The sequence below is a fragment of the Pelodiscus sinensis genome, chromosome 8, assembly GCF_052426305.1.
Source record: "Pelodiscus sinensis isolate ZL-2025 chromosome 8, ASM5242630v1, whole genome shotgun sequence".
NCBI classification, from domain to species: domain Eukaryota; kingdom Metazoa; phylum Chordata; order Testudines; family Trionychidae; genus Pelodiscus; species Pelodiscus sinensis.
This window is the reverse complement of record NC_143059.1, coordinates 4,497,627-4,518,774: the sequence shown is the minus strand read 5'-3', so window position 1 is coordinate 4,518,774 and position 21,148 is coordinate 4,497,627. Positions and strand designations below refer to the sequence as shown.

Sequence of the window (21,148 nt, the reverse complement as noted above, 5' to 3'; positions counted from 1 at the left end):
GAGTTCAAGAGGGATGGGCTATTACATGTCATTAAATTAGTCCCTCAATTTGAAAATCAAATTCTTTCACTCAAACATTTACAGATCATTCTCCATCCTAATGACTCTACCCTACTTTTCCGGAAAATACAGTAGTCCTCACACTTTCAATCTTCTCTTCTAAAGTAAGTGAAGATTATTTATGCTCAAATTTAAAGAAAACTTACCACACTATTCCTTGTGCCCCTGATCCTATAGGTTTTAAATTCTGATATCGTTTCAGTACAGTGAAAGTAGAATCTCCAATCTCTACACTGTAGAAATTGCTGTCACGCTTGCTTCTGCTCATGACGACAAGTTAGTTAGATAACTTCATCCAAAATTCACTCACAATCTGTAAAGCAAAAAGAAATATAGTTGTAATTGGCAAACTTTGGTTTTCTAAGTATCAAATACAAAAAGCTGTCTTGTTGGAAGATTTTCTCTTCTAGATCCACTTTTGCCAATTATATGGGGAACATCTCTAGAAAGACAGCACCAGATCTGTCACTCTGAGGTTTTATACTATAAGGTTTTCAAACCAGAGATAGTGTCTTTGAACATACCTGTATACCTTAAACAAAAAAAAAAAAGGTCCCAATCAAGATAAAGGTGATCTTAGTGACTATCACAATACAAACAAATTATTAGCATACAGTCTGAGGTTAAAAACTAAATCCTGCCTAATAGGGACCTACCACAGTACAACATTCACAAACCAGAAATACTGAGTTGAGCAAGTCAGAGTTCCAGGAAGAAAAATTGATGAGTTTCAGGGAAAGAGAAGTACGATTTATCTTTTAACCTACCAAAAGTAACCTTCAAATGCCCTGGAGTTTAACAACATGCCAAAACCGGAGGGCAGAGGAGAGTCTGACAAATATAAACTACAAAAAAGATCAGAGAAAGGAAGGGAAAGTTTGCATCTTTCTGCACAGGAAGAAAGGAAGTCTTACCATAGGATGCATATTCCTTAAAGACCCCTATGTTCAATTTGCACCAAACAAAACAAAAAAAAAAAAACCACCAGACAATACCACTATTAAGGTTACATTACCGAACCTTAATCCTATGCACTGCCAGTCTCTGTGATTAATGACTATTTCTCATCTTTCTCCCCTACATGGTTGTAAATTAATTTTACGTGAATCCTAACTGTGCAATCTTAATACAGGTTGTGTGGAATTATCCAAGTAAGTGGTCCTTAGAAGGGCATGGGAACAAAACAGTGGCCCCAAGTGTCACTCCAAAGATGCATCTAGTCCAGTATCTTGTCTTCCAACAGTGGCCAATACCAAGTGCCCCGGAGGAAATGAACACAAGTAATCAACAAGTGATCCATCTCCCGTCACCCATTCCCAGCCCTAACAAACAGAGGATAGGGACACCATCCCTACCCATCCTGGATAAGAGTCATAGATTCATGGAGGTTAGGTCCATCAATCTAGTTCTTTTTAAAGCCTTCTTTGGCTTCACAACATCTTCTGGCAGCAAGTTCTACAGGCTGACAATATGGTGCGTGAAGAAAAACTTCCTTTTTTTATTTTAAACCTGCTGCCTATTAATTTAATTGCATGATCTTAGTTCTTTCATTATGGGAGGGAATAAATAGCTTTTACTTTCTCCACACCACTCGTGATTTTGTAGACCTCTATCATATACCCATTTAGTCATCTCTTTTCTAAGCTGAAAAGCCCCAGTCTTCTTATTCTTCCCTTGTGTGGCAGCCATTCCATATCCCTAATCATTTTTGTTTCCTTTTTCTGAACCTTTTCCAAATCCAACTTTTTCTCTTTTTTCTTTTTTTCTTTTTGAGATGCGGCAACCACATCTCCATGCAGTATTCAAGATGTGGGCATTACATGGATTTATACAGAGGCAATATGATATATTCTATCTTATTATGTATCCCTTTCTTAATGATTCCCAGCATTCTGTTTGCTTTTTTTGCCTACCACTGCACACAGAGTGGATATTTTCAGAGAACTATCCACAATGATGCCAAGATCGCTCTCAAATGTTAATAGCGAATGCAGGCCACATCATTTTATATGGATAGCTGGGATTATGTTTTTAATATGCATTACTAACCTAATATTAAAACCTCGCTCACATTTGACTGGAACAAGAAGTGTTTTACCTCTAATGGCTAAGAAGCATGCTTTACATTATTAATTTAGTAATTTATTCAGCTGCTCAACAGAAACAACAGGGTCTTAGCTCTTATGCACCATTCCTGGTTATTTATTTGTATTATGTATACTTGCTTTATTTTAAAAGCCACTTGAAAAAGGGAACAATGTTTTCTTCAGAGAGAAAAATCAGAAAATGGTGTTTGTTGTTAGTCTGATTATTTACATAGAAGTCATACATTTGGTGTAGTTCATTAAAATAAGTGTTCTAAAATTAGAATTCTCTAAGAATGTAGAAGTTCAGCAAATTCTGTTCTCAGATGATCTATATTCAATTTAGCTACCAGCTGCAATAAAATAAAGGGAATTAGAGAGGACTAAAATGATGTGTTTATAAATGATTTAGTATATTATATAATCTAAAATAAACTTCTGTGATGGGCATCATCTGTCTGAGAAGAAGGGCTTGTGAAACTAGCTTTGTTACACAAACCCCAAAGGCTCAATTCACTAACTACAGGAGTTGATGTCAGCTCCCCTAACAGGATGGAGAAGTTCTATGGAATACCTCCTTAGAGCAGACAACTGTCAGAGAGACAGGAAAGGAAAACTGTATACAATTCCTGAGCCCATATTGTAAACAAAGAATGGAGGCAGAAGCCTAGGACTTGTATTTACTTCCCTTAGGCCCACAGTACATGATTCCATCAATGACTTCTCTCCCCCACTCTGTAAATGCCCATCAAGGTTTTGTCTTTGGTCTCTCTCTCTCCCAGTTCATCTCACCTGCTCATTTGGCTTCAGACCACGCCGTAGAGCAACTCCTCCCACATCTCCCTTGTTGGTCAGCCTCCATCCACACTATGGTTTGCTTACCAAGTAGAGTGAGCAGTGGGCTCATCCCACTCCTCTCGCCAACCTCTCTCCCCTGTCAATCCCGCTATCCTGTCTTCCAGGCTTGGTGTCACCGCACTTTCCACTTCCCCCAAGCCACATACAGGGTGGCAACAGTTTTGTTGCCTCTTCCTATACAGCAGTCTCTAAAGTCTGTCCCTTCTTCCTCACTATTATGCCATCTCCACCTCCACTAAAGGAACAGCTTCCTTGCTAGCTTCTCTGATGGACAACTTGCTCCCCTAATCACACCCAAAAAGCTTCTTCTCATATAATCAGAGGCCAAGGAGAACAACTTTTCTCCCTCCTCCTTATAACACCAATAATCACGCAGCCACTTCCATCAGACTGATCCAGGAATCCACCCATGCAATCAACTCCAATGCCAACTCTGTCCACATATCTAAACAGGCATTATCATCACAGGACCTAACCACATTAACCATCACATCAGAGGCTCGTACAACTACACATCCACTAATGTGATCTATGCCATCAAGTGCCAGCAATGCCCCTTTTACCATGTATATTGGCCAAACTGGACAGTCTCTACAGAAGGAGAGCATTAATTAGCCTCATGCATTGTATGCTCTAGACTGATGGGACTGCTGTTAGAATTACCACACATTGGGTATTTACTAAAAGCTGTCTGTATATCAGATATGTTGGCAACCAAGTGCTTATGTCAGTAGAAGATGTACTAAAAGCCACCTCATTGTTAACTCTGACTGGCAGGTATGAATTTATCAATTCGGCAACCTGCAGTCAGGTCTCAGTGAGGTGCGGTTTTCATGCATTTTGTTCTTGTGTCTTGTAAGCTCCCAGACACTGGGATGTTGTTTTGTATAGCGCTGAGCGTAGTGACACAATGACCACACTGAACTAGGTACTCCATCTGATAAAACTATAGTACAGGTAAACCACTGAAAATTACTATTCTGTTAGCAGCTGTTACCACAGAGATGCTAAATATGGTCTCTGTTATACAGGAGGTCAGATGATAATCACAATGGTCCTTTCTGGACCTCTGGTAATCTGAGATACTGATAAGTCAAACTTTAGTCTCAGACACAAAACTAGCTTTTAGCTGCAATTAATATTAATTACTAGGAACCTGTTTGCATTCATTTTGCACAAGTGAAAGCGTGGATTTTTTGAACCTTTTAACCATCTGTCACCAACCATCTCACTACTAAAACAAGGATTCCAACAGATATTACAACCCAGATTCATTATTTAAATAATATCACAGATGGACTAGAGAAATGGCTCCGGTTAACCTCAGTGTAATACTTAAAACTAAAGAATGAAATAAAAATCTGTAGGCACTTAAAAACCCAAAGCAGGCTAAGTCACTGCATGGAAAATGGGTACATGAACATTTTGCCCTACGCAACAATTACTGTCCTCTGGAACCACCATATATACAATGTATTTTATGGCTTCATTGTTAAAAGTATTGTCAGCTATAAACTATTCCCCTACATTGTAGGGATGTGAACGTGTAACCGTTTACACGGTTAATCAGTGAGCCTGAGCCGTTCCTCTTCAACAAGGAGTGAAGGGGAAAGTGAACAGTTTGCTGCCTTCTTCACTCTGCCTAGTGAGTTCAGGGGGCAGATGAACCTCGACCTGCCCCAGCTAGGGGACATGCACCCCTCCCTCGGCTGTGCCCGCTGAAGCTGCAGCAACCATGGAGAGGCGCTGCTCACCTAGCCCCAAGATGCTGAGATGAGAGAGGGCTAGGGTAGTCCTCTCTTCCCAGGGCAGCCTGCATACTGAACACCTCAACCCCAGTCACACCCCAAAGCAATGATTCAAATCAAGCCTGTGCATTTTCATTTTATTTTCCAAAAAACAAAAATTGAGTTAAGGACCTAGCAACACTGGGTAAATCTTCTAGTTTAATACATAAAAGATTAAACAATTAGTTTTCAAATTCAAAATCTTTTAATCCTACCCAAAGAGGTTTTGTTTAAAGTTTTAACAGAGCTAATCCAATGTTCCCCAAAGCAATTGTTGACATGTTGCCTCACAATCTGGAGTAATAGTTAAGTAATTCAGAAATGCCCCTAATGCTTTCAAATCTCAAGGATTATATGACTATCTGTTAATTCCACACAAAATATAATACATTTATGGCACCAGAAGCATAATTATGATTCCGGTTTAAAAAAAGAATTGGGTAGGTGTCTGAAGGAGATGTTTCACTGACAACCAGCCAACTGTAATTAAGTGTGCCTGCACCCTGTTGAAAAAATGTTAGTTTAATTTCATAATCAATCCTGACTTTTAGCATTGGAAAACCAAAAGAGAAACAAATAGGTAAAGAACAAATTAGCATTTAAGTAACACTGCAAAATAAATACAATAATTCTAGGGAGTGGAGATTGCCTATCTCCTAGAACTAGAAGGAACCTTGAAAGATTGAGTCCAGTCCCCTGCCTTCAGCAGACCAAGCACCATCCCTGACAATTTCTGCCCCAAATCGCCTCCACAAGGATTGAACTCACAACCCTGGGTTTAGCAGGCCAACACTCACACCACTGAGCTATCCCTCTCGAACTACTGTATTCTTTAGTACAATAATATTGTCCTAAAAGTTAAAATCCTCTCTACTGGAGTCTTTAAAATGATATGAGAGGCTTGCGTTCTACCTGAATGAAACAGAACAGAACCCAGAAATGTTCTACCCCTTTCCTTTATTCAGGCTAATCTATAGTTCAGTCAATTCCTTTAGATGTACAAATACCTAATCAGTTCTTTTGTCAATTAAAGAACCCTACCGAGCTATGGTTTTCAAACAAGGCTGAGTTTTATAGTACATTCACACTGTGTGTCAAGTAGCGCTATTGCTACTGACAAATCTCCATATTATCAAGGTATACGGCATCTATTTTTCAAATCAAAATGCAAAACCCACTTTGATTCTGTTGCTTCCCAAGCACCAAGGGTACCTTGCTCCAAATGTAGGCCTTCATAGACTTGGAATCTCAAACGTTCCTCTGCTGGCTGTCTTCTAATCATTCAATTTTATTTTCAAGCCCTGGGAACTGAGTAAGAAAATGAGATGGTGGTGAGCCTTTTTGCAGCACTGACTTTGATAATACATTAAATTGTTTAGTGGGAGAAATACAAGAAATAAGCCACTAAAAATAAACAGCCCTGGCTCTCCTGCTTTCAGTGAAGCTGAACATATCCTGCATGCTCAATAAACCAACACTTCAGGGAAGGGATTACTTTCAAATCCTGTGCAGAAGATAAGTGGTTGAAAGAATTAATCAGAAACTTCATATTAATAGGCACTTTGGAAGTCAAACTAAGCACATCATAACAAACAAAAACTAGCATGCAGTGTGACAGATCTTGATAGAAATATTTCCATCTAACGACATGTATCAACCAACTTTAGCTCTACTTTCCACTGTTAATGTTTCATCTTAGTCATACCTATATATCTATATAGATATTTTTTACAGAAGTGCATCTGTCTGTTCCTCTGAGTCTGTCTGTTCAAGAACTCCTCCTAAACAGCAACAACTAGGACTATCAAATCTGGTATGCAGCTTCCTCTTTTCACAACTTAAAGCAAGGTGAGGGTTTGGGATGCCTCTGGAATGCAATTATTTCACTTCAAACTGAAAGGGAGAGGTGTGAGAGTAGGGAGTTATACTCACTCATGACCACAGGGGGGCAGCAAACACAGGAAGATAAATGACCTTGGGGGGCAGCAAACGCCTCGGCAAATAGCTGCTGGCCAGCAGCACCGGCCAGTCTGATAGAGGCAGCAGCGTGAGGGTGGCAGAGGGCTCCCCAGGAGTAGGGCTAAAGAGCATTGACTGCTGTCCTCCCCCCCCCCCCCAGGACTATCAAATAGTCATGTAACCGCTAAGATTTCATGCAGTTACACGACTATTCAATTACACTATACCTAACATCCCTAGTCCCAACTAATCTATGCTATGTCTACACTACAGTTTATATAATTTGTATCACTCAGGACAGAAGTGAGTAGTATAGCCCTATGGATAGATTAACATTTTTACAATTTATTTGTATCTAGATAGATTCCACCGTGTGGTCATCTTCACTCAGAATTTTTATTCCATTAGATTCTATGGAGCCCTTTAGATACTGCACTGCTCCTCATCCGCTTCAGCCTACTGTGTCTTTCCTGGATAGTTTGTAATACCACATGCTGCACCATATCACTGTGTTTTGTTTTTTATTTTGGGTGGTGGTTTTTTGTTTGTTTGTTTGTTGGCAATTTACCAAGTTTCCACATGCCTGTTGTATTAAGATCCTTGTCCGTCACCAGACACCCTAGTTTACCTTTTTTTCCTTTTACATTTCTTGTATTTGCATGCAAACACTTCCAGTTCTTACTCTTGACTGGGTGCCTGTTTTTATTTAATTCTTTAATCCACAACCCTGCTGATTCCACAGAATTTAGTACTGTGCTCTTATCTCATCCCTGTTCTAATCCCATTTCAGTATGCATCCTACCTGTCACTGGACTCTTATAATATCAACTTTTAATAGATGTCTGACATATACTGGTCAGCTATGCCAAATTCCTCCTAACAGTTTCAAGACTCATACCCTTTTTTAAAAAAACATGCATCAAGAGTCTGGTTCTGTATTAGGCTCTTCTTCCCCAAATAAAAACAAATCCCACTTCTTTACATCATAATCTTTTCATGTCAAAAACACTCAAATATTTTAAAGTGATATTTACTAAAACAATAACAAAAAAGAGTTAAGACTTTATGGTCTCTCCACCAGGCTTAGCCTTACTTGAGCATAATTACAACAAAGTAACCTTAATTATTTTAACTTTGTCATTTATCTATGACATGAAGTTCTAAAAATTAATACTTTTTTAGCACTGTTAGATTAGCATTTAAAGATGAATGCTACCCAAGACCGAACACTTTCAATTAAACAAATAAAAACATACCAATCATAAAAGTCATTTCAATGCACTTTTACTAGGCAGGCAGCAGGCTAACTCTTCAAGCAGCTTAACTAGCTTTCACTTTGTGTTGGGGGATGAAATTTAATAACTGTGAAGCACATCTCCCTTCCTGAATTAATTTCTGTATCTTTGCCTACTCAGTCTAGAGGGTACACTCTTTGGGGCAGACAGCATGTCTTTTAGTTTGTTTAGACTACCTAGTAAATTGTCTGCTATACAAAGATATACACATAAAGAAGAGCAGGATTAGAAAACCTGACTTAGTGATTGAGTTCCTTGAGTCTTTCTATTTAGTAAGAGAGGTTAGGGGGTGATGATTACAATTTATACGTAGTTACATGAGGAACAAATATTTGATAATGGACTCTTCAGTCTAGCAAAAAAAGGGGTGTGTGAAACTTATGGATGTGATAGTATACATGTTTAAATGGTGAACGGATGAGCCTAATTAAAAGTTGGCTCCCTGTGAGCACCAGCTCTTGGGGTGCTGCATCCCCTGGCATGTAAGCATGTAATCACCTCCCCCAGCATATAAATGTCAAACAGCTGAAATTCTCAGCGATTACGTGTTTACCTAAATAAACGCATTTTAACATCCCTAAAAGTAACAAGTTTTTCAACCGCAACATGCTGTGACACTTGCATTTTTATGTTTGATTTGTTAGTAACTTTTAAATGATCTGAAACTTGGGGGTAAGCAAGAGAGATCAGACTCCTGAAGAGGTAGAGGGGTCTGGAAAGGTTGAGGGCCTCTGGCTCATGTTATACAAGAAGTCAGACTATATGATCATAATGGTTTCTTCTGGGCTTGGAATATATGAAACAGAACAAATGTTGTGTGCTCCACTTTTAATTAGGTCATCTTTTCCCCAACAGGTGGTATTAGCATGGTATACAGTGAGCAATCAAGACATTTAATTAGGCATCTTAATGCTGTCAACAAGTTAGGCCACAACCTCTTCAGCCTAGTGTGTCTTTCCTACATTAGAACATTCTTGCTGGGATATCTGACACTATTTGATAACAGTCAAACAGGTAGTCAGTCGATAAACAGGCAGACTTTAAATTCTTCTTTAAATTCTACAGCTAGTTTTCTTCATTTGTTAGCTAATGCAGTTCAACTATATATCAAGTAGGGATGTAAATGGGCAACCAGTAAGCATCACCATTACCAGGTGATGGCTATGGGTAACCAGGTAACTGGTGCCCAGTCTGGCCAGAGCTGTCCTCCATGGAGGGTGTACCATGGGGGAGGACGCTGTTACAGCCCCTGGTTAACCGTGTAACTGATAGAATTTTGATCAGTTACGTGGTTAATTTTTTTTTATATTTTTACATCTCTAATATCAGATAAACTTGCCTCTTTAAAGTTTAAGATTCTGTTCCATTTTCAAGTGATATTTATAGAAGCACATATGGGAAGAAAGAAAAAATGTGAAATTAATTTTGTCATATTAATAAGAAAGCTAACATATTTGCCATCAGCAGCAGGGAGTCTGCAGAGTGTTGTCACTGGTTATGATGGGGAGGGACCCAACAAACACATCTTGCTCTACCTACATGGCAACTGCTGAGCTTTTCCTGCCGACTTCAGACAAGTTGGGTTCAATACAGGTGATAAAAAGGTGCCATAGACAAAGCATCCAGGAAGCAAAAACTGATTAATTTCTGAAAACATTTTGCCTTTCTCTTTCTTCAACATATGTTCAAATTCCATCAGGAATGTTACATTTTAAAGACTAACTAATCTGAAGAACTGCATTAATCTAATACTGCAGGACAACACCCCACACAGACTATATTACGAAGATTAGAGCATCTTCCTTGTGCAAGTGAGATTGAATATGGTCATCTCAAACCATTTTTGAAATATAAAATAACGTAAATATAAATGTTGTCAGCATTTCCAGTAAAAAATTAATATCTGATAGAAAAAAATTAACTACTGTTAAACCCTGCATCAAGTTTAGGAAACACTCTTATACATCTAAGGGTCATTAAACATGAGTGCTCATAGCAATTTTAATTATTTTATAGGCCAAAAGTAAGATCACCAGGCACTCCCTCCCACCCCCAAATGATTCACAGCTTTTGACACCATCTCCAAAAAAGAAGATCAAAACAATGAAATGTGTTGTTTGCTGCTATCTGCAGCCATGACACCTTTTACTGTGGTCTCAGTGGATCTCAAAAGCTAATTGGAGACAACTGGGTCACTATTTCAATTAAATCTCTCCCAGATTCATTTTCAGGCATCTCTATTCTAGGGACGTTAAATAGCGGTTAGTAAACTGAGTAGCTGACGGAATTGTCATTGACTACTCAATTAGTTGATAAGGGGGCTTGCTGTGGCTCTGCTTTTTAAAGCTACATTTAAAGGCAGAGCTGCAGCGGTCTTGGACCAAGCACAAGCTGGGACAGCTGAGTCCTGGCTCCTGCCAGGTCCCAGATGCTGCGCCTCTGCTTTTAAAATATAGTACGAGCCTGGCAGCTCTTCCATTTAAAAAGAAGAGGTGCAGCATCTGGGACTCAGTGCGAGCCGATATTGCTCAGTCCCGGCTTATGCCGGGTCCTCCACTGCACCTCTGCCTCCTCTGACCCCCTGCGGAGACAGTGCTGGAGGGAACCGGCTTTTAAGATGGCTTCCCCCAGCACTGGCTCCTGTTCCCTGCTCTTGCTGCCTCTGATACAGAGGCAGCAAGGGAGGGAAGTGACTCAGTCGAGTAATTACTTGACTAGTTGCTTACATCCCTACACTATTCTACTGATGTTTCAGCTGCACTGCTGCAGCTATGCTACTGTGGCATAGGCACTTCCTATATAAACAGAAAAAGTTCTCCCCAAGAAGTGGTAGCTAGTAGCGGAAGGAAGAATTAGCTAGGGATGTCAATATGTAGTTGCTTACATGATTCACTGAAAAGCCTGGATTTATCAGTTAATCCTATCAACTACACAATCCGGGGAAGTGGAGGAGGTAGGAGCTGGTGCCCCACACCTACTCCCACACTGCTGCCTCTGAGAAAGAGGCAGCAGGGAGGAGGGTGAGGGAGGCAGGCAACAGCTGGCTTTTAAGCTGGCTCTCCGCGCAAGCCAGCTCCATGAACTTTTTTTGTTTTTTTTTAGAACGGCCGTACTGGGTCAGACCAAAGGTCCATCTAGCACAGTAGCCTGTCTGCCGACAGTGGCCAGCACCAAGTGCCCCAGACAGGGTGGATCGAAGACAATGATCAAGCGATTTGTCTCCTGCCATCCCTCCCCAGCCTCTGACAAACAGAGGCCAGGGACACCATTTGTATCCCCTGACTAATAGCCTTTTATGGACCTATCCTCCATGAAATTATCTAGCTTCTCTTTAAACTCTGTTATAGTCCTAGCCTTCACAGCCTCCTCTGGCAAGGAGTTCCACAGGTTGACTACACGCTGTGTGAAGATGAACTTTCTTTTATTAGTTTTAAACCTGCTACCCATTAACTTCATTTGGTGTCCTCTAGTTCTTCTATTATGGGAACTAACAAATAACTTTTCTTTATCGGCCCTCTCCACACCACTCATGATTTTATAGACCTCTATCATATCCCCCCTCAGTCTCCTCTTTTCCAAACTGAAAAGTCCCAGTCGCTTTAACCTCTCTTCATGTGGGACCCGTTCCAAATCCCTAATCATTTTAATTGCCCTTTTCTGAACCCTTTCCAAGGCCAAAATATCTTTTTTGAGGTGAGGAGACCACATCTGTACACAGTATTCAGTAGGCGGGGGGGGGGGGGGGGGAGAAGAGGGAGAGGCAGGAGCCAGTGCTGGAGGCAGCCGGCTTAAAAGCAATCTTCCTCCAGCTCCGGCTCCATCCCCCTTCCCCCACCAGCTCCGCTGCCTCTTTTGGAGGATGGGGAGCAGGGGAAGTTGCTGCGGAGCAGCCTCTGTCCACGGCAGGCCCAGGCTCGACACAGACAGGGGCTGCTCTGCTGCAGCAGCCCTGGTCCGTGGAGGCGATCTTCCCATGGACAGGGGCTGCTCAAGAATCCCAAGGATCAGCCTCTCTATGCAGCGAGCCTGGGCCTGCCACAGATAGAGGCTTCTCCAAAGCAGCAGCCCCTGTTGTTGGGGGAGCGGCGATAGGAGGCTGCTCCATGCCAGAGCAAGTAACCTATCATTGAAGAGCCTATCATCCCCAAATAGGTATATTCCATTGGTTTGCATGTATCATTCTTGTATGTGAAGTTTGAAATACGAAGTGTAAACGTGCTTATTAATCTGATTTCTAGTGAGAACCATTAGTGGTACTTACTGGACTTAATGGCTCGGTTCTCAAGGCAACAATCTGTCAATGGTTTTGTTTTTTCTGTACGCTCAAACTGTGGTTGATCCTAAAAAAGATAAGCAGCAAAGGAAGGCAGGAGCCAGTGTCCCCTGCCTCCCACAGCAGCCAGCTCCTGTCTGCTGTCCTCATCCCCTGCACTGCTACCTCTCTGTCAGAGGCAGCAGAACAGGAGCAGGCAGCTCTGTGGGAGCTGGTGCTCATGAGGAGACACCTTTTGAGCCAACTTCCCCTGAGAGCACCAGCTCCCGCCTGCCCACCCCATGCTGCTGCCTCTGTGGGAGGCAGCAAAGAGGGAGCAGGTGGCTCCATGGGAACTGGTATGCGGCTTAAAAGTCCGAGCACCAGCATCTGCCTGTCCCCCCGCGTGTAAATGTTTAACCGCTGAAAAATTCAGTGGTTACACGTTCAAAAAAATCAGCGTTTGCTAACCTCCCCAGTTAAGGGGGCAACTATTGCATTCCCTTTTAAAAATTAAGTTAATATTTGTAAACTAATGGCCAGGAACATCCCATTGTATTTGGGAATTTTCCCTTGAAAATCTTTAAGACATGCTGCCAACTGTGCATCTATTCCAATAAGATTAGCTGGTATTCACTTTTGCGGCAGGAGGCTATGGATGGTTGAATAATTCCCCACCCCACTTTTATATTTCCAGATGAAATTAAGTTGAGTGCATGCATCAATAACGTATGGGTAAAATAACATTACATGGACACTGAATGTCCACATCTATAACACTTGCTTTCAGTAAAATTACAAAAGGCTAACTTTAAAAGAGACTCAAAGATGTTAAGGTTTAAAGTAAAGGTTTAAAGATGTCTCTACCCTTCAATGATGTCAATTAGCAATACAGGTCTTTACATTGTAAGCTCATAGGGGCTGGAAGCACTACTAGTCTATGTCTGTACAGTGCACACGTCAGTAAGGGCCCATTCTTGAATGGTCATTAGGCACTAATATAACACACATGACGTAAGTAACAACTTAGCTTAATTACAACCCAATATTTTCAATAGGATTCCTATGCATGAATTTTTAGTGAGCCTTAATTATACGGAATGAGTCTTATTATATTTTTGGTCTCAACTTGTCTCTATAAAAGTAGAGCTAACTTAAAGGGCCCATTTTGAGTTGAAATTAACAAACTATTCCACAGAGTAACTTGTACATTCTCAAAAAAGTTCTATAATTATGGCAAGAATATGTTGTATTTCATAAACAAAGCAGAAATCCAAACTCAAATACAACTCACCTTAAACTACAGAGATCAGTGCCTCCATAAAAAAAAAATATGTACCCCGTTAAGGGCTTCTTTACATGAATAATCAGACAACAGTAAATGTGACATGCTCAAAGCACATTTACAAATTGTTAATGCACCATCAGCAATGAACAGTTACATGGCAGCAGGCTACTGGAGGGAAGACTGATACAGTCCAATTGTTTATACAGACAAGCCCTAAATTAGGATCATAAAACAATTCATAGCAGCTCCAACAATTAAATCTGGTACATTTTGAGTGAAAGCCCAAGAAAACCCTCCTTCCCACCCACATAATAATGCCACTTCTGCAGTGGAACATAGCCAGAGGTAATTGTATTTAATCTGGGGATGAAGTGATCCTTATACTATGAATTCCTGTCCCAACTTGCAGAGTTAAAGCTAAACTAGTTGTTGGTGAAATGATTTGAAACCCACGTATAACAGGTACTACACGTCAGACCTTCTCAAGGCAGAATAGTCCTATAAACCAGTGTTTCTCAACCAGGGGTACTCGAGAGAAATCTGGGGGGTTCATCAACACAACTGAAATTTGGAGAAAACTAAATTTTTGTTTTAAGTTTTACAATGCTTTATTATTTTTGTACTTTCTACACCCAAAAATTTCATCGCCTGCCCAGCTACGATTAAGTTGTTTAAACAAATGTGTTGCAATGGTAGAAAAAAAAATTGTGTGTGTGAAAACTGTAGGTAATGGGGGTGCTTATAATTTTTTTAAAGGGGTACTTTATAAAAAAAAAGGTTGAGAAACACTGTTATAAACAACTTGAAAGTCAAGTTAGCACTATACCATGATTTTTTTAATGGAAATAATAATTTGACTGTTAGAACAGTTGAACCCAACCACAGTCCACCCAATGAGTTGATTGGTCACATGGTGCCAGCTGTTAGTACTAGCTTTTATGTGGCATCAGACAATACTTCCCTAGTACTACTTTTCTCAGTGATTAATGTAACATACACAGGAATGTTATGCAATCCATGCAGGAAGGGAGGTGGGTCCATGCACTGGCAAGTAGGAGGGGTTGTGTCCACAAGAGACACTCTCCACTATGAAAGTTTGTGGACTCTTATTTTGGAAGCATTAGGGTTACCCAAAACCAACACTGCAAGCAGGAAGTAAATGTTCTATTCAAACCAGTATGCCTTCCATGAGAAAGAGCTAGGAAGTCCCTGTCCGTATTGCAGCAAGGCATATGAATATGCACTTCACCCCCACCTCCCTCCCAATAATGAACTCTTTCCACAGTTAAAAATAGCACAGCAAACTTGCTGTTTCCTAGGTTAAATCTAGGGTTGTCAGGTGTCTGATATTGACCTGGGCAGTCCGGTATTTTCGCCTCCTGGCCGGTAAAAAAATTCAGAAAATACCGGACACCTAAAATGTTTTTATTTTTTCCCCCAACAACTTTGGTCTCCTCAATCCTCTCCCACAGCTCCAACAATTCCTCAACAGAATTTTTTCCCCAGTGTGTTTTTTGTTTTTGTTTTTTTTTGGAGGGAGGGAGAGAAACGGGGTTCTGGAATTTTTGGTTAAATCAACTGGCAGACCTAGTTAAATCTTGATGAAAATTTTTTTTGCATTTCTCTTTTATCAATTCAAACTGGGAGTAGACCTCTTATAAGCTAGGATACCTACAAAACACCATTTGTTATCCTGCACTTTGACTAAGAGTCATTATCCCTGAGCTCACGGTATTTTAGACACATTTAGACAGTTCTCCAAGGTTACAGACATGTTGTTTTATTATTTGTAACTGTTTCCTCCCCCCCCCCACAAAAAAATAATGTTATCTATTAATTTCTAATTTCATATCTCTTCCTCTTCAGCTAAAAAAAACAACTTATCTATTTAGCCTACAGAGTACTAATATTGTAATTTTTTTCCACTGTAACAAAAACTTCAACACAGCAAATAAATTTGTTTCACGCATGTACATGCAGGATGCATCTGTAGTTAATGGCACTGCTTAAAGAAAAAACTATGCCTTAGACAGTTAAAATGTTTATTATATCAGCAAGAATAAGTTTTACATTATATTTTAATACTGATCTGTGAAGAAAAATGGTGAAATTTTGTAGAGGTTGAACCTCAAATCTGGGACGCTCTGGTCCGGCAACATCTGGGAGGACCATGGATATTGCTGGACCAGAAAGCCCCGGCTGGCCAGGTTCAGAAGGGCTGGAGGCAGCAAGACTGCCGGTGGTCAATAGCACAGCCTCAACTGGGCCAGGAGCAGACCCCACTGGCCAGGGCTCACAGCCAGAAGTGCCCTGACCTTCTCTGGAACAGCAAACTCTGTGGTTCAGGACCGCTCAAGTCCCATCTGTAGCGTCATGCTATGAAGAGGCATCTTGATTTCAGTAATAAATTCTAAACTCACTAGAACATAAGAACATAAGAACGGCCGTACTGGGTCAGACCAAAGGTCCTTCTAGCCCAGTATCCTGTCTACCGACAGTGGCCAGCACCAGGTGCCCCAGAGAGGGTGGACCGAAGACAATGATCAAGCGATTTGTCTCCTGCCATCTCTCTCCAGCCTCTGACAAACAGAGGCCAAGGACACCATTTTATCCCCTGGCTAATAGCCTTTAATAGACCTACCCTCCATGAAATTATCTAGCTTCTCTTTAAACTCTATTATAGTCCTAGCCTTCACAGTCTCCTCTGGCAAGGAGTTCCACAGGTTGACTACACGCTGTGTGAAGAAGAACTTTCTTTTATTAGTTTTAAACCTGCTCCCCATTAATTTCATTTGGTGTCCTCTAGTTATTTATTAGTTCCCTAAATAGAAGAACTTTTCTTTATCGGCCCTCTCCACACCCCTCATGATTTTATATACCTCTATCATATCCCCCCTCAGTCTCCTCTTTTCTAAACTGAAAAGTCCCAGTCGCTTTAACCTCTCCTCATATGGGACCCGTTCCAAACCCCTAATCATTTTAGTTGCCCTTTTCTGAACCCTTTCCAAGGCTAAAATATCTTTTTTGAGGTGAGGAGACCACATCTGTTCACAGTATTCAAGATGAGGGCGTACCATAGTTTTATACAGGGGCAGTAAGACATTCTGGGTCTTATTTTCTATCCCTTTCCTAATAATTCCTAGCATCCTATTTGCCTTTTTGACCGCTGCTGCACACTGCCTTGAAGTTTTCAGAGAACTGTCCACGATAACTCCAAGATGCCTTTCCTGATTTGTCGTAGCCAAATTAGCCCCCATCATACTGTACGTATAGTTGGGGTTATTTTTCCCAATGTGCATTACTTTACACTTATCCACATTAAATTTCATTTGCCATTTTGCTGCCCAATCACTGAGTTTGGTGAGATCTTCTTGGAGTCCCTCACAGTCTGCTTCTGTCTTGACTATCCTAAACAGTTTGGTATCATCCGCAAACTTTACTACCTCACTGCTTACCCCTTTCTCCAGATCATTTATGAATAAGTTGAAAAGGATTGGTCCCAGGACTGACCCTTGGGGGACACCACTAGTTACCCCTCTCCAATCTGAAAATTTACCATTTATTCCTACCCTTTGTTTCCTGTCTTTTAACCAGTTCTCAATCCAAGAAAGGACCTTCCCTCTTATCCCATGGCCATGTAATTTACACAAGAGCCTTTGGTGAGGGACCTTGTCAAAGGCTTTCTGAAAATCCAAGTATACTATATCTACTGGATCCCCCTTATCCGCATACTTGTTAACCCCTTCAAAGAACTCTAATAGATTAGTAAGACAGGATTTCCCTTTACAGAAACCATGCTGACTTTTGTCCAACAAATTATGTTCTTCTACATGCTTCACAATTTTATTCTTTACTATTGTTTCGACTAATTTGCCCGGTACTGAAGTTAGACTTACCAGTCTGTAGTTGCCAGGATCGCCTCTAGAGCCCTTTTTAAATATTGGTGTCATGTTGGCTACCTTCCAGTCATTAGGTACGAAAGCTGATTTAAACGATAGGTTACAAACCACAGATAATAGCTCAGCAATTTCCCATTTGAGTTCTTTTAGAACCCTTGGATGAATGCCATCCGGTCCCAGAGATTTGTTAACATTAAGTTTTTCTATTTGTTCCAAAACCTCCTCTAATGACACTTCAATCCGTGACAGTTCCTCAGATTCATCACCCACTAAGGATGGTGCAGATTTGGGAATCTCCCCAACGTCCTCAGCCGTGAAGACTGAAGCAAATAAATCATTTAGTTTCTCCGCAATGGCTTTATCGTCCTTGATTGCTCCTTTTATAGCTCGATCATCTAGGGGACCCACAGGTTTTTTAGCAGGCTTCCTGCTTCTAATGTACTTAAAAACATTTTGTTAGTTCTTTTTGAGTTTTTGGCTAGCTGTTCCTCAAAATCTTTTTTGCTTTTCTTATTACATTTTTACGCTTGATTTGACAATGTTTATGTTCCTTTCTATTTATCTCACTAGGACTGGACTTCCAATTCTTAAAAGATACCTTTTTGTCCCTCACTGCTTCTTTTACATGGCGGTTAAGCCACGGTGACACTGTTTTAGGTCTCTTGCTATGTTTTTTAATTTGGGGATATACATTTAAGTTGGGCCTCTATTATGGTGTCTTTAAAAAGTTTCCATGCAGCTTTCAGGGATTTGGCTCTAGTCACTGTGCCTTTTAATTTCTGTTTAACTAACCTCCTCATTTTTGTGTAATTCCCCTTTTAGAAAAGTAAAACAAGTCAGATAATGTGAGAATTTCCATAGTGAGTGTTGTAAAACATGTGTGTGGGGCAGTTGTAGTGGGATTATAATACTTTTATCAATTATAGACTGAAGCAGAGCTGGGGGAGGTAGGGAATTTTTTTCTAAAACGTTATAAGCACCTGTAAAACCAGGATTAAGAATGCAAGTACCATCTCCCCAAATTAACATCCTTTTTCGCCATGCTGTAAATTTTATGTTTTAAAATTGATGATCAAAGAAAGTAGAATACCTCCTTTTAAATTGTGTCAAGTAGCCATACCCTTGTTATAAATGAGATGTAGTCAACTTTGCAGGTTTTATCTTCCATGTGTCACAAACATTTTTAGCAGAGCACAGATTTACACAGAGCTGTAAGACATGATCTATCATACAGAAAACTTCAATTTACTAGTCAATAGTTCAAGTAAGGCCGGTGTGGGCAAAGGGGGCCTCCACGGGCCAGATCCAGCCTGCCAGGTGGGCTGATTCGGCCCCCAGAGGCCCTGCCACTCCCCCCACCCCCAGCCAATTAGGAAGCGAATGAAATTTCCTCCGCCCTGCCAGGAGAAAGTGGCTTCTGGCAGGGCGGGAGGAAGCTTTACATGCTCCCCCGCCTGTAAAGCTGAGCACTTGGGCAGCCACTCAGGAGAGATTCAAATGCGTCCCCACAACCAGCAGCATGTGTTTATACTGGTGGTGCACATCTGAATGTTTCAGTGCACGTGAAATTTATTCTGCACAGATGAAAAAATTAGAGGAAACTTTGTCATAAAGATCAGCCCCAGGCCATTTAGGATTCTCTGAGACTTCATAAACATTTTCAATTCTACCCAGAGACTGATGGGAAGCAAGAGCAGATCTCAACGCACTGGGATTATGTGCTCCTGGAAAGATACCTTTGTCAATAAGTGGGCTGCTATGTTCTGTATCATTTGCAGTCTCTAAATGATTTTAGGTACGTCTCATGTAAAGGATATTGCAAAAGTCTAATGTTGAGGTAACAAAGACATGGATAACAATGACAAGGTCCACAACCTAAACAAAAGGTTACAACCGCACAGCTAAATAAAATGGTAAACAAACTACTTGGGCCACTGCTGTAATATGACCAGTCTGAAGTTCAGAAACACCAGTAAATGTGAATCCTGTTAACTAATGGCTGATACGTCATCTCTTCAGCAGCTTCCCAATCCACCATCTCCTCGATCTTGCTCAGGCATGTTAAATCAAACACCTTTCAGAAGGTGAAGTATTATGCCAACCAAATTTGTAATCTCGTGAAAAAGTATCAAGTTTGACAAGACCTATCGGCCATAAAACTATTTTGACAGGCAACAGTTATACTGTCATCCTTTCATTCTTTACTGGCAGTACTGTCAGCCTTTTCATTATTAACATCAATCTAAATGGCCTACAGTTACCAGAATGTTAATATTTTAAAAGGGCAAATGTGAATATAATTTTTGTTCACATTTTCTGGAAACTTCTCAGTGTTCTAAGAGCTGTTAAAAATTAACATAAATGGCTCAGAGCTCCTCGGCCAATTATTTTAAGAGTCTTGATTGCAAGTCATCACCCCTTGCAGATCAGATAGTGTTTTATTTTAAATAATTGCCATTTAATACCATCTCTACTTACTGTCAAACTATAAAGCATTTCATTATCACTGTGAATAGAAATATAATCATCCTGCTTCTTTCCAAATACTCAACAGAAATATTCACCAAACCCTTCTCTAATAGCCTCAAGGGGTAGCCGAGTTAGTCTGTTCCAGAAAAAAAAAACAGCAAGCAAATGGTCTGGTAGCACTTCATAGACTAACAAAACATGCAGATGGTATCATGCGCTTTCATGGGCACAGCCCACTTCTTCAGATGACCGGAGTTAGAAGTGGGCTGTGCCCATGAAAGCGCACGATACCATCTACATGTTTTGTTAGTCTAGAAAGTACTACCAGACCATTTGCTTGCTGTTTCTTTCTCTAAGAGTTATTGACAACTATGCCTCCCTATGATCCTAAGTACCAGAAGACACAGTAGGAGAGCTGGAGTGCCAGTGCACGGTCCTCAATGCTGTGGGGAGAGGCTGAGCCTCAGGCACCAGATCCAGGCAAGCTGAGGGCCGTATCCAGCCCTTGAGCTGATGTTACCTACCCCTGAATTAGAACTTGGGAGACCTGGATCATACCCCCTGCTCTGCTACAGATTTCCTGTAGTCTCAGCTTGACAAAGCCCTGGCTGGGTTGATTTCGTTGGGATTGGTCCTGCCTTGGGCAGGAGGCTGGACTTGATGACTCCTGAGGGCTCTTGCAGCTCTAGGGTTCTATGAGATGTGACCTTGGGTAAGTCATTTAGCTTCTTTGTACAATGGAGATTGTTACCCTCCCCATCTTACCCAGGTACTGAGAACACACACATTAAAAGATAAAAAACAGTGAGTAGTCCTGTTGCACCTTAGAAACTAACAAAAATATATAGCATCATAAACTTTCATGGGCAAAAATATCAAATGATAAAATATTAAAAGATTGTGAGGCACTAACTCAGAACAACTTTTACATCCAACTGTCCCGCTGTGGGTGTGCTCCGCGGCTTTGCTCCTGTCCCCCTGGTCTGCTGGGGGGGGGGGGGGAGAGAGTGCAGCTAGTGCCCCCCCCCCAGCAAACCAGGCTTTTCTTGCCTACCCCTGGGGTAGAGCAGCTGGGGGCTGCCGGGTTGGTCCCGCAGCGCCACTCTGGACCAACCCGGCAGCACCCCAGCTGCTCTGCCCCAGGCGTCCTGATTCAGCCGCTGCTGGTCAATTTCAGCAGCGGCTGAATCAGAACGC

At 41.1% G+C, this 21,148-nt stretch overlaps 1 protein-coding gene across 7 annotated transcripts in view; it reads right to left on the bottom strand.

Moving 5' to 3' along the window:
• Positions 1–21,148, bottom strand: part of MAPK8 (mitogen-activated protein kinase 8) — an 80,543-nt gene that overhangs the window by 31,503 nt on the left and 27,892 nt on the right. For 5 of the 7 annotated variants that reach the window (XM_075934656.2, XM_075934651.2, XM_075934657.2 and 2 more), the window contains 2 exons: positions 6,002–6,097; positions 207–373 (listed from right to left, as the gene is read on the bottom strand). In XM_075934656.2, the coding sequence (XP_075790771.1) occupies positions 207–328 (122 nt within the window). In that variant the 5' untranslated portion in view covers positions 329–373; positions 6,002–6,097. Of the gene's footprint in view, positions 1–206; positions 374–5,967; positions 6,098–21,148 lie in introns of all 7 variants that reach the window. The other 2 variants (XM_075934654.2, XM_075934655.2) reach the window with 2 other exon arrangements.